The sequence below is a fragment of the Gekko japonicus genome, unplaced genomic scaffold (genome assembly GCF_001447785.1).
Source record: "Gekko japonicus isolate JY-2015 unplaced genomic scaffold, Gekko_japonicus_V1.1 scaffold575, whole genome shotgun sequence".
Classification (NCBI taxonomy): Eukaryota; Metazoa; Chordata; class Lepidosauria; order Squamata; family Gekkonidae; genus Gekko; species Gekko japonicus.
This window is the reverse complement of record NW_015174291.1, coordinates 821,913-834,776: the sequence shown is the minus strand read 5'-3', so window position 1 is coordinate 834,776 and position 12,864 is coordinate 821,913. Positions and strand designations below refer to the sequence as shown.

The following is a 12,864-nucleotide window of genomic DNA, read 5'->3' as shown; positions in this document are numbered from 1 at the left end:
GGGCTTTGGGAAGAGGGCAACATTTGTGGGGGGGGGGCAAGCCACATAAATGCGAAGTATTTTTTCCCGTCTTTTCAATAAATGCCTTATTGTTGTGGTGGGATTTCTAATCTATATTATGTATTGTTAGCATGTTATGTATAGTTGTGTCTTTTTGCTTTTGTTCTTTCATTATTTACATTTGTATTTCTTTTGTTTGAACTGTTGTCCATTTTAAGTATATCAAGGTGTTTTTCCAGCCACTCTGGGTCCCCATCAGGGAGAAATGCGGGGTAATAAATTGCCTAAACAAATAAATAATAGCTTGGTCCATTATTCAAGATTGGTTGATGCAGTACATAAAGGTGTAATCTTTTGCTTGTGTGGCAGCAGAGACGTGTTGACTTCTTTTTAAAAAGCAATGTATCTATGGGGACCTGGAAGCTGTCAGATGTTGAGTTTGCTGGGAGAGTCTTTTGCCTGTTGGGTTTAGCCCCACATCGTTTCTAGGGATCCTTAACATTGTATAGTATATATATTTTAAGAGAAGAGATATGGCATACTTAGAACTCTGGTGTGCTTGGCTAAGGCCTGCTTCCTCAGAAATGCCGCCTCCCCCATCAGACCATAAGTGGAAGTGGGTCATGCAGACCTTCTTATAAAATGTTATAAATGAGGAATAGGTTACTGAATTGCTGTGGCTGTCTCTTCAGCATGCTAATACTTCAATCTCTCATGCATTAACATGAAAGCTTATGATTCAATTAATCTCCTGCTCTTGAAGGTGCCACAAGACTCCTTTTAATTACAGTAACAACCAACTAACATGGGTATTCACTGGAGACTAACACGGGTACACACTGGAACTCATAAAAGTTGCATAAGCAGATGTTGGGATTGGCCCATGTTGTTTCATTTTTACTCTCTCATTCTCTTTGGCCAGCAGAAACCAGTGCAATAAAAGTTTTCTTTGGCTCTAGGAGCCAGCTAAAAAATGTAGAAGCCAGACTCATTTCTCAGCCATCCTAAACTGAGTGACACCCTTCTAATTCCATAGATATTAGAAACATTAAAACAGAGCTTTCTGCATGAAATGTTGAAGTTACTTTAGAGCTATGCATAATCTTGCTTCTTGACATTTTGTGGTCAGCTCCACTTCCTGGGGCAGTCATTTTGTATTTGGCTCCACGTCCTGTTGACAAGGAATCATGCTATCCACCTCCTGTGACAGTCAGCCACCCAGTGTAAGAATTCAAAAGGTGCCTGCAGATTGAAAAAGGCTGGGGACTCCCTTATTAGACATCAGGACCTACTCTCATTCTTATTGGATGATCTTAGGGCAGGGGGTGTGGCTTAAAGGGGCGCGCAACACACAGTGATAACTAGCGGCACTTTAAGTCTCTGAGTTTCACGCGACATGTCTCGGAGCATTTTGCCGCCCGCCCAGTCGGGCGAGATCGGAAACCACGTGTTCCGCTGGGACTCAGGAGCCTTTCTTGGCTGCCACTGCAGCCAGATGGGGAAGACAATAGCGCCGCCCGCCTGCCCGCGCCCCCCATCCCTGCCCTGCCTGGCCCAGCGATGCCAGCCCCAGCATCGGCAGAAGCGCCTGCAAGCACATGTGCTGCCCTCCCCCCAGCAGAGAGAATGGGGAGGGATGACACAAGAAGCCCCTGCCTCCACCTCAGGGGCTCCACCGGGGCACCCCCTCTCCCCCCTCCCTGCCTGCCTGCCTGGTTATTGTGTGTAATATTGGTATAACAATACTAAGATGTATTTATATCTATGCCTGCTAATATTTGTATCAGCTTTATATATTTCTAATAATAATTTTTTTAAAAAAATTTAAGCTGCTTGTACTTGGCAAGTAATAATAAATTTCATTTGCATTTTATCCAGAGGTATCTTTTGCAGTCCAAGGTTTTGGATAATACTGCCTCCTTGTCATCTGCTTTCAGGTGCAGAAGTAGTCTAGAACTGTAGCAGGACGATACTTGCTGTTACGAACAAATGTGGGGGCGGAGCTTTGAAGGCCCTGGCTTTTTTTCTCCACAGGATATGTCCCTAGTTTTTGTGAAAGGGCACAAAAAACCCTCGGGCCGGCCCTGTGTGTAAAGTGTCAGTCATTACAAGGAAGACATCCCTGAATGGAAGATGACCGCCTTAAAAATGTTATGCAAGCACACAAAAAATTATTAGACCCTAACTTGTAGGCAAATGTAAGTTGACTTCCCTTTTTTGTGATAGTATACCTGGGAAAAACTAGTCTGGCATTTGAATGTTAAATACTGCATGTTTCTAAATATGGTGATGGCATTTAAATATCTTTGGGAGAAGAAAATGTTCACACAGGACTCTTATTAATATATGGCAGCCTTCTGTACTGTATTGGAGGTGCTGATAATAGAATGGTTATTGTGTGTAATATTGGTATAACATTTTTTTAAAAAAATTTAAGCTGCTTGTACTTGGCAAGTAATAATAAATTTCATTTGCATTTTATCCAGAGGTATCTTTTGCAGTCCAAGGTTTTGGATAATACTGCCTCCTTGTCATCTGCTTTCAGGTGCAGAAGTAGTCTAGAACTGTAGCAGGACGATACTTGCTGTTACGAACAAATGTGGGGGCGGAGCTTTGAAGGCCCTGGCTTTTTTTCTCCACAGGATATGTCCCTAGTTTTTGTGAAATCCCTGTAGTAGGTATTTAGTCTCCCCCATGCAATGGATCAGAATGGAAACAGACAGAAAGTGCTGATAGCATGATTCCTTGTCAACATACAAGGGGTCCTCCATGGTTCAGAAAACTAGGAAATAGGAGTACCTGTAAAACTGCAGCTGTCTTGGTCAGAAACAGAAGGCCCATTTACACAGCTGTCACTCTGTTAGCTTTCTCCCCTTTACTGTTTAGTGGAAAGTCTGAACTAATAGTCAGGTTATTTCTTCCTGAAGATGTATTTAGACCAGTCACTTCTTGGGGACTTGACACATCCACTCTAGAACAGTTGTTTGCTATGTATTTATGTAACCAAAGGCTCATTTTCTTTCTTTTTTTCTAGAGGCATTTCTTCCGGAACCTGGGATCCATCCTAGCATATGCCTTTCTAGGAACAGCAATCTCCTGTTTTGTAATAGGGTGAGTATTTTTCATGCCCCAGCAGACTTTTAGACATCAGAGTGTGAGCAGGTGAGGATGACAAAGTATCACACAGTTGTGTGTGTGTGTGTGTGTGTGTGTGTGTGTCCTATGAGCAGTAGTTAATGTACAGATGACTCTAGGTCTGTTGAGAATGAACCACTAGGTACTTGTTAAGTTCCTCATCATTTTCAGACATCTTGCAGAAGTGATTCTATATTGGCCAAAGTATTGTATTTGTGTCATGCTCAAAACTTGGCTGTTATAAACAAAATGGCTCATTTTGGTCATGTGGCTGCTAAAGCTGTGGAAGGTTTTGGAAATCAGTCGCAGGATGATGTTAGGTGAACTATATGATTATAACACAATTTCCCTCTGCTTATTTTTGTATCATGTTCATAACAGGATGCAGTGATTGAAGTTAATTACACATTCTTTTCTGTAGCCAGAACAACTTATAAAGTACAGTACTTCTGTGTGTGTGTGGGGTAATTCATATATCAGGAACGCATAAGATTACAACCTCCCCATATCATAAATTGATTTAAAGATAGATGCTGGCACAGCTGCATGCACCTTTCCTTTAATCATGCAAATTCAGTTCTTAGTAAAACACATCTGCATAGTTTAGCTGAGCTGTAATCAGTATGGAATAAGAGTTCCTAAATTGCTTAGTAACAGGGAGAAGAAAAAACCCCATTATACAAAGAAACTTCATGGTGAATTTAAAAGTCTTAGGTTTCCAGAAAGCAGTTTCAGCATTATCAGTGTGAGTTAGTGATCAGATCAGTATCTAATTGGAAAAGGATCTGTCTCTGTGGATCTCCGAGGATCCAAGTGGTGGATGATGGATGCACAAAGGGCCAAATGTTCTTACATCTGTATTGAAGGCTGTAGCTGGCTGGTGGATTTCTGTTTACCAAAAACATTTAGGAAGTATTGGACGAACTTATCTGCAGATGTTTTCAGAAGGATTATACTTGATAGGATTATGATCGTCTTTAAATCTCTGTTTTCCTGCTGCAGGTATGCTGCAGACTGTGGCCGGGATCCAAAGAACCATGAAGCTGTTCTATATATTTAGGCCCAAAAAGAGCTTCTGGATTTGTGTTTTTTTGCTTGAGCAGCAGTTTCTCATGCTATACATCCGATTGCCTTTTGAAATTGAAGGGAATTTCAGAAGCCAGTTGTGATATGGCCTGGGAGTTCTCTTATTGAAAGAAGAAGAAAAGTCAGGAATACTGCCATGCACACACAAGCTCTTAGATCCTACTTCGTTCCTCTTTGCCATTCAGTACAAATGTGTGTGTGTGTGTGTGGGATCCTTAGAATCGGTGACTGCCTTCAGACATTGGTCATTGTCTTCTTTTAAATAGCATAAGAAAGTAGGGAGACCTCTATTGGATCAGACCAGTGGCCTATCTAATCCAGCATCCTGTTCTCTCAAGAGCAGTCCTCGAAAGAGCTCTCTCAGCTCACCTACCTCACAGGGTGACAGTTGTGGGGAGGGGAAGGGAAAGGGATTCTAAGCTGCTCTGAGACTCCTTCGTAGTGAAGGGTGGGATATAAATCCAATCTCTTCTCTTCCTCTTCTGTCTTACATAGTGGCCAACAAGTTACTCTGGAGGGCCAGCAACAGGTTGTAGAGGCCAAGGCTTTCCCCAGTGTTGTCTCCTGGCTCTAGTGTTCAGAGGTTTACTGCCTCTGAACGTGGAGATTTCATGTGAATCTATGAAGTTGCCTTATACCAAGTTAGGCCTTTGGTCCATCTTGTTCACTAATACTGAAATGGGGAGGAGAAGAAGGGGCTCCCATGAAATTGGAGGAGGAAGGGGTGGGTGGTCTCTGCCCTGTGAAGCATTCCACTGCATCTAGCCAGAATTCTAACTTTCTTTTCATTTGCTTTGTGTGTGTGTTTTTTCTCCCAATCAGTGACCGTGCTTGCCATATTCCATGAGCTTCAAGTTGACGTTGAGTTGTATGCCCTCCTGTTTGGTGAAAGTGTTCTCAATGATGCCGTTGCCATTGTCCTGTCTTCGTAAGTTGTGTGGTTTGTTAAAATTACTACCTTATTGTAATTGGCATGTTGACCCTGTGGGAAACCTGTATGCCAGGGACAGGTATGCCTGGGAACATTTAGCACTAGCAAGAAACCTACCCATACAACAGGGAGACTTCACCTGAGCAGATGTTTGAAGGTAGGCTGAGAGTAATCGCTATGTGGAACCCTGGGTTTAAGATGAAAAGCACAGCAAATTTTGCTTAATCCAGGTTGAGTCATCCCCTGTCTCTAAAGGCTTGACGTTCGAAAAGAATGGGCCAGCATACAGAAGGGAATTGGTGGTTTGGAAAGACAGCCAACAGCCTTTGCATTTATTTATTTATTTAGTTAGTTCATTAATCATCCCATTCTAGTTTGCACTGGGCAATGTACAGCAGAGGCACAAAGCCATAAAATGAATGTACAAGACATTAAAAATCCAAATATAACAAAAATAGCTAAAAAGAAGTCCCAGATGGTGTCCTTAGAAATTTTGTCTCAGTTCTGGACTGCCTGGCCACTTTCTGGGCAGGGGGAGAAGAAACACAAGATCAGAATCAAGGGGAGGGGGAAGGGGAGAGGGTGCCAGCCATGACAGAACACCTTTGCTGTCCTCAACAAAAGACTGTGTCTTTCCCGGCTTATGACTGCTATTGTTACCTGCACTGATCCTGAATGGCTGGACAGTTCAATACATTGGCATCAGTTTTTGGAAAACGATGAAAAGGGCATCTGCCTTCTAGCTACAATGATTTGGAGATGGGAGTAAGCAGTGAAGTGGCTAAATTTGCGGATGATACGAAGTTGTTCAGGGTGGTGAAAACCAGTGAGGATTGTGAGGGACTCCAAAGGGATCTGTCAAGGATGGGCAAGTGGGCGTCAACATGGCAAATGGGGTTCAGTGTGGCCAAGTGCAAGGTGATGCACATTGGAGCCAAAAATTCTAACTATAAATACACATTGATGGGGTCTGAACTGGCAGAGACTGATCAAGAGAGAGATCTTGGAGTTGTAGTAGATAACTCACTGAAAATGTCGAGACAGTGTGTGACTGCAATAAAGAAGGCCAATGCTATGCTGGGGATTATTAGGAAGGGTATTGAAAACAGATCAGCCAATATCATAATGCCCCTATATAAATCAATGGTGTGACCTCATTTGGAATACTGTGTGTAGTTCTGGTCACCACACCTGAAAAAGGATATTATAGCTTTGGAAAAAGTGCAGAAAAGGGCAACTCGAATGATAAAAGGGTTGGAACACTTTCCCTATGAGGAAAGGTTAAAGCGCTTAGGGCTCTTTAGCTTGGAGAAACGACGACTGAGGGGTGACATGATCGAGGTTTATAAGATTATGCATGGGAAAGAGCTGGTAGAGAAAGAGGTACTTTTCTCCCTTTCTCACAATACAAGAACTCGTGGGCACTCCCCATCAGTGGCTATTAGCCACGAGGTATAGATAGGGACTCTGGGGCAAGTGCTGCTCTGTCATCTTGGTGCTTGGGGGGGGGTAAACAGTGCGAGGGCTTCTAATGTCCTGGCCCCACTGCTGGACCTCCTGATGGCACTGGTATTTCTGGCCACAGAGTGTTGGACTGGATGGGCCTTTGGCCTGATCCAACATTGGCGTCTCTTATGTTCTTAATGCATCCTGCTGATTCTGAAGTGGTTTCTTTCTTGTGCCTGAGTACTCCTGGAATGCCAGGTTGTCCCAGCCTACTCAGTGTGTGCGTGTGTGTGTGTGGGAATAGCACAATCCTAAAAAGAGGTACGCCCTTCTAATTCCATTGCATTCAGTGGACTTAGAAGGGTCATACTCTGCTTAGGACTGTATTGTTAGTGTGTGCAGCAGGTAGATGGAATCATGTTTCCAAAGTCCAGATTGGGTTGGCCAGCCAGAGACTTATCCTGGTTTGCATCCCTTTGGATTGTTTCCATTATCCTGAGACTGAATGGGAGACCTTTGCCTTGGGGCTTACCTGTTACTAAAAATTGACAGTGATCGCATTTAACATTCCTTATGGTGTCCTGATAAGAAATTTTTATATGTGTCCCCCTCCCCCAGGTCAATCGTAGCATATCAACCAGCAGGTGACAACAGCCACACTTTCGACCTCACAGCAATGTTCAAGTCCATTGGGATTTTCCTGGGGATATTCAGTGGATCATTTGCTATGGGAGCCGCCACCGGAGTCGTCACTGCTTTGATATCTTTTAAATTAAAATGAATCTTACTTGGCTTTAAATTGGTTACATCTATCTTTATAATCTCTGAACCGTTTCACTTCTGCATACTGCAAGGTGACAGATTTGGGGGGTGGGGTGAGGAGAGGCTGGTCTCAGCTGTACAGGTGACAATAAGTGCTCCATAGTGGCCAGGATGGTGTTGGGAACCTTGGGAAGAATCTTTACTGAAGTTTTGTGAATCTGCTGTAAACTGCATGATACATGGCTGGTTCCAGCTGGAGGATCATTATCCCAAGGCAGTGTGGGATAGTGGCTAGAGCCTTGGACTTGGGCTGTGGAAGTCCATGTTCAGATCCTGCTCAGCCAATAAACTCACTAGGTGACCTTAGCCTATCTCGCACTGTTGGCATAAGGGATTTATTTCTTTATATTTTATCCTTCATTTCATTCAATAACCAGCTCCCAAAGCACTCAGAGGAATCAAACTCTTATACCAATTATGGTTAAAGTTCAATATAAAATGTTCCTCATTGGGAGAGGAGTCAAGTTCAATATAAAATGTTCCTCATTGGGAGGGGAGTCAGTTTTCAGCTGAGCTGGATTCAGGCACAGTGGAGGTGTGGGGCATTCTGGCCGTTCCCTCCCCTCCCTCTGATGGCATTTTGATGGCAGTTGGAGGCTGCAAGGAAGGGGGTTCTCAGCTGAGCTGGACCCAGGCACGGTGGAGGAGTACTTGGTTGTGTTCTGCTCTCCCTCTGGTTGGAAGCCGAAAGGAATTTGGAAAAGTAAAAGAAGCCGAAAGGAATTTGGAAAAGTAAAAGTGCGCAATTTAAGTATTAACAAGCCACATATTTTCTTTGCTTTGCTGTATGGGAGGCATTGCCCTCCTTTCAGGGAAACAAGTAAAGGTAAAGGTTCCCTTGCTCGAAAGCCAGTTGAATCCGACTCTAGGGTTGCGGTGCTCATCTCCGTTTCAAAGCCGAAGAGCCAGCGCTGTCCGAAGACGTTTCTGTGGTCATGTGGCCGGCATGACTAAGCACCAAGGCGCACGGAAAGCTGTTACCTTCCCACTGAAGTGGTACCTATTTATCTACTTGCAATTTCTTGCTTTCGAACTGCTAGGTTGGCAGGAGCTGGAACTAGAGATGGGAGCTCACTCCGTCATGCGGCACACTTAGGTCTCGAACTGCTGAACTACCGACCTTCCACAGCCTACAGTTCAGCGTCTTAACCACTTGTGCCACCGCAGCTCCACTCAGGGATACAAAGAGGTGATTAATTAAGCAGGATGAGAAATTCCTCTTTTTCCTCGCTGAATATCATCCATGGAGTTCACTTCCTTAACCTCCTTTTGCCACGTCACTAAGTTTACTAAACTCCGCGAGTTCCAGCTGTTGGAAACTGGCTTGTTTTTCCTGATGTCTTGGAGCACCTTTCTTTTAGCTGAAGCTTGTGGCTTTACAGGTAGGATACATTCTGCCTCTGACAGCAGTAGGGATTTGAAGGCAGGACAGGGGAGGGAGTTGTATTGTGTGATGTGATATAGAAGGAAACAAATTATTTCATGTGTTTGCTGTAGACCAGAAGCTTATGGGCAAATAATTGGTAAGCTGGCTTGAATCAATATGAGAAACTCCAGCCCCATCACCATTGCTTCTTGGTTCTCATTGCCCCCATTGGGGTTGCCAGGTCAGAATGCTACAGTGGCATAAGGTGTAACTAGCCCCACTCCTTGCTGGCCATAAATGTTGTACAGCATAGATGTCATAATTCACCCTGCCTAACATGACCTGCAACGCAATCCCAAGCAGGGTTTTACATTTCTAAATCACTGGGCTTAGAAGGATGTTGTCATTCGCGGGCAAATGGTGGAAGGAGGGGAGGTGCTACACACCACTGGGTGAACAGCAGACTGCAGCTTTAGTAAGGTTCCCAGCCAGAAATAGTTTGGCTGTAGACAGGGATGCAAGCATAATTGTTTATGCCCAGGGATGCCCAGTCCAACTATGGAGCTGGTGCTGGATAGAAGAGGCTCTTGCAGGTCAAGCATTGCTACCTTAAGCCTTCCTCCCCTACGGGGTGGGGGGGAGAGAAACAGCTTCCTTTCCATTCTGCACAATGAAAAGTCCTGTGTAAGTGGAAAACCTGCATTCTTAGATAACAGCACTAGATGTGGAATATATGAAAGAGCAATTTGCACTGCTGCCTACAGCCTATAGCTGGGTTTCACATTTTGCAGGCTGGAGTCTGAATGCAATTCTTTGTCCCCAGGTGTCGTAGCAGTGCTGTTTTGTGGCATCACTCAGGCGCACTACACTTACAACAACTTGTCCACAGAGTCCCAGCACAGAACTAAGCAGGTGAGCTCATTGTGACTACCCGTGGGAACCCAGCCCAAGGAACAGGTGGCAAACTTTCTTTCTTTTCCTGCTAATAATTATGACCATGCTTTCCCTCTGTACTAGCCACTTTCATGGATTCATCAGATAACCCATTATTCTGGGGAGAGGGTGGGCTTGTGCTGAGTGTGTGGTTTTCCTGAGGTCAATGGGATGGAGTGCTGGTCTTCAGTTCTTGGGTTTTTGGTAGTAGTACTTGGGAAAATGTCTCCAATCAGTTTTGACACGCATTGCCACAGTTCTTTTAATGACTGGTTTTATTGACTATGCCTTTTGTTGAATATGCCCTTCGGAAGCTGCAGTAGCAGAAACTGCAAACCTATCTGTCTCTCTGCTGTGTGCTGCAAGACATTTTCCCTGTTCAAGCATATCGTGGAAGGATACACTTGGTGTTTTCCAGACATTATGTAACATTTATCACAAAGGTAAAATAACCATTCTCTGCCTTTCCCTCCACCACATCCCACTCTGCCATTTTAGCTATTTGAGCTTCTCAACTTCTTGGCTGAAAACTTCATCTTCTCCTACATGGGTCTTACGCTGTTCACCTTCCAGAATCACGTGTTTAATCCAACATTTATAGTGGGAGCTTTTGTATCCTTTTATGCTTTAAAAGCCCTCCTCCCCTTCCCTTGATCCACATATGTTGATGTATTTTCTTTAAACTTAGACATAAATCATATCCCAGTGCTGCTGCATTATTCTAAAGAGTTTGGGGGGAGGTTAATTTAAAAAGGAGCATGATAAGCAATTTGTGAAATTATCCATGGGATGGAAAGAATCTGTTTTCCTCTCTGTCTTATACATGTAGAACTTGGGAGTCACTCTATGTAATTGATTAATAGATTCATGGAAGATAAAGAAAGTGCATCTTCACATAATGCATGATGAATGAATGGAGATCAGTGCCATAAGATGGGGTGATGATGGCCACTTCCTTGAAAACGAGAATAGACATACTCATCAAGGAAGGTTCTGACAAAGCCATGGCAGCTAAATGGGACCTCCCTACTGGCTCTGAATAGAAGCTGCAGAGGGGCAAGGGTGCAAGAGCAGAGGAAGCCTTTATGGCTTCCTGAAAGCATGCCCCCCTTGGGAACTGGAATGTTGGAACAGATAGTTCTAGTAGGCATCTTAGATATAGGATCATCTTGTATGGTGGTGATCTTGTTGTGGGAGTACATGTGAATGTGATATGTGTTTGCAGTGTGCTAACATAACATGGTTAGGTCAGATGCTAGGTTAGTGTTCTCATGGCAAATCTTTCTTTGGTACCTAGAATGTTACTGTACTCCAAACTTCGTATGGTACACACATTTGCCCTTTGTAGAGATGATTGCCGTGCAAGAAAAATATAACACATGCAGAGACCCCTTAGATACTGTGGCCAGAATCTAAAGAAGCACATAGCAGGATCTCTGCACCCAGTAGAGATGTACAAGTTTGGGGGAGGGGGCTGTGAGGTACTGTGGGATGGGACCCCGCACTTGCTGTCGAGGTTGTGTCCTTACCAGGATTCTGTTAGCTTGAGAGCAAGCTAATTTTTGCTTTCCCCCTTTTCCCCTTAAATGATTCAACTATTCTCAATATTCTGTTGTCCTGGAGCATGTTCAGTCCTCATCAAACTATTTTGAGTAAATTGTTTTATTTTGTTTTGGGCTAATTTACAAAGCTGTATTTTTCTGCAGACCTGGGGGGACACCTCCACTTGATCTGGGGGTGGCCTTTTTTGTGATTTGTAGGAGTTCTGCCACTTTACTTACCGGATATAAGTGATTTCTCAGAAAGAGTCCTGCATATACAGTTTGCCAATAATTAAAAGTTTGTGAAATAACACTTTGTGTGTGTGTTGTGTTATATAAAGCAGTTTGTTGAGGACCTGGAAATCCTTCTTACCATTTGGAAGTCTAAAAAAGCTTGCAGGCAGTGCAATAAAGGCTGACTATTATGGGATAGTGAAGACTTTCGAGCAAACAAAGGGCCAGTTTTCCTGGTGTGGAGAGAATTGCAGTCAGTCTAGTGTGAGGATGCTGGGAAATGTTAGTCTTGCATAGGGGCTAAGTTAATATTTTTAGTTTAGTTGGCATGTGATACACGCTGATTAATATGCAGTCAGTCTAGTGTGAGGATGCTGGGATCTCTATGTACATCTGGAAATGTTAGTCTTGCATAGGGGCTAAGCTAATATTTTTAATTTAGTTGGCATGTGATACATGCTGATTAATGCGAGCAAATGAAGAAGAAAAATCCTTAATGCGTTCACAAATCTAGCTAGCAGTATTCTTGGGAAGAGCTGCAAATATTTATCCTCTATCTTTCCTCCTTAATTTGGGAAGAAGAAACAAGATTGGAACAAATTTTCAGCATATGATGATGTTTGCTGGTAAGTAAACGTTCGCTGTGATTTCATGTTCTGCCAGTCGTACAGAGATAAGATGGGCGGTTTTCATAACTAAAGTCATGAAAGGAATCAGCATGAAGAGACTGAAGTTGGACCCTTTCCTGAATTTTTGTGTGTTCTGTTAAGAATGCAATTGTGCCTTCTTAAACAAAGTTGCACACTTCTAAACCCATTGAGTTCAATGGACTTAGACCGCCAAAGCTGGGACTGCTGTGCAGGGGAAGGCAATAGCAGGCCACCTCTGCTTATCTCCTGTCTTGAAAATCCTATGAGGTTGAACTCCCATGAGTCGGTTGTGACTTGATGGCATGCTTTACTTTAGAAGTGTATAAATCTGCTTAGGATAACAAAGTTTGAGGCCAGTGGCACCTTTAAGACCAGCAAAGTTTTATTCAGAGTGTAATTTTTCGTGTGCATGCACACTTCTTCAGATAAAAGTGTACATGCACACGAAAACGTATACCTTGATTAAAACTTTGTTGGTCTTAAAGGTGCCACTGGCCTCAAACTTTGTTCTGCTCCTTCAGACCCACACAGCTACCCTTCTGGATCTATCTGCTCAGGATGGCATTGCAAGTGCAGTTTCACTAGGGAGCTGTGAGCCAAGAGTTCCTGGTTCAGATACTGCTTGGCCATGAACTTACTAGGGGGCTTAGGCAAGATGCTGTTCTCTTAGCTGCCGGTCCTCAACACTCCCTAACTGTAGTCAGAGGGCAATAATATTGT

The 12,864-nt window shown here is 43.6% G+C and overlaps 1 protein-coding gene across 1 annotated transcript in view; it reads left to right on the top strand.

Annotated features, from left to right (window-relative positions):
- Positions 1–12,864, top strand: part of SLC9A6 (solute carrier family 9, subfamily A (NHE6, cation proton antiporter 6), member 6) — a 37,540-nt gene that overhangs the window by 9,755 nt on the left and 14,921 nt on the right. The window contains exons 3-9 of the mRNA XM_015424030.1: positions 3,517–3,586; positions 5,044–5,149; positions 7,217–7,358; positions 8,697–8,802; positions 9,610–9,698; positions 10,218–10,331; positions 12,009–12,120. Coding sequence (XP_015279516.1) covers positions 3,517–3,586; positions 5,044–5,149; positions 7,217–7,358; positions 8,697–8,802; positions 9,610–9,698; positions 10,218–10,331; positions 12,009–12,120 — 739 coding nt within the window. The remainder of the gene's footprint in view (positions 1–3,516; positions 3,587–5,043; positions 5,150–7,216; positions 7,359–8,696; positions 8,803–9,609; positions 9,699–10,217; positions 10,332–12,008; positions 12,121–12,864) is intronic.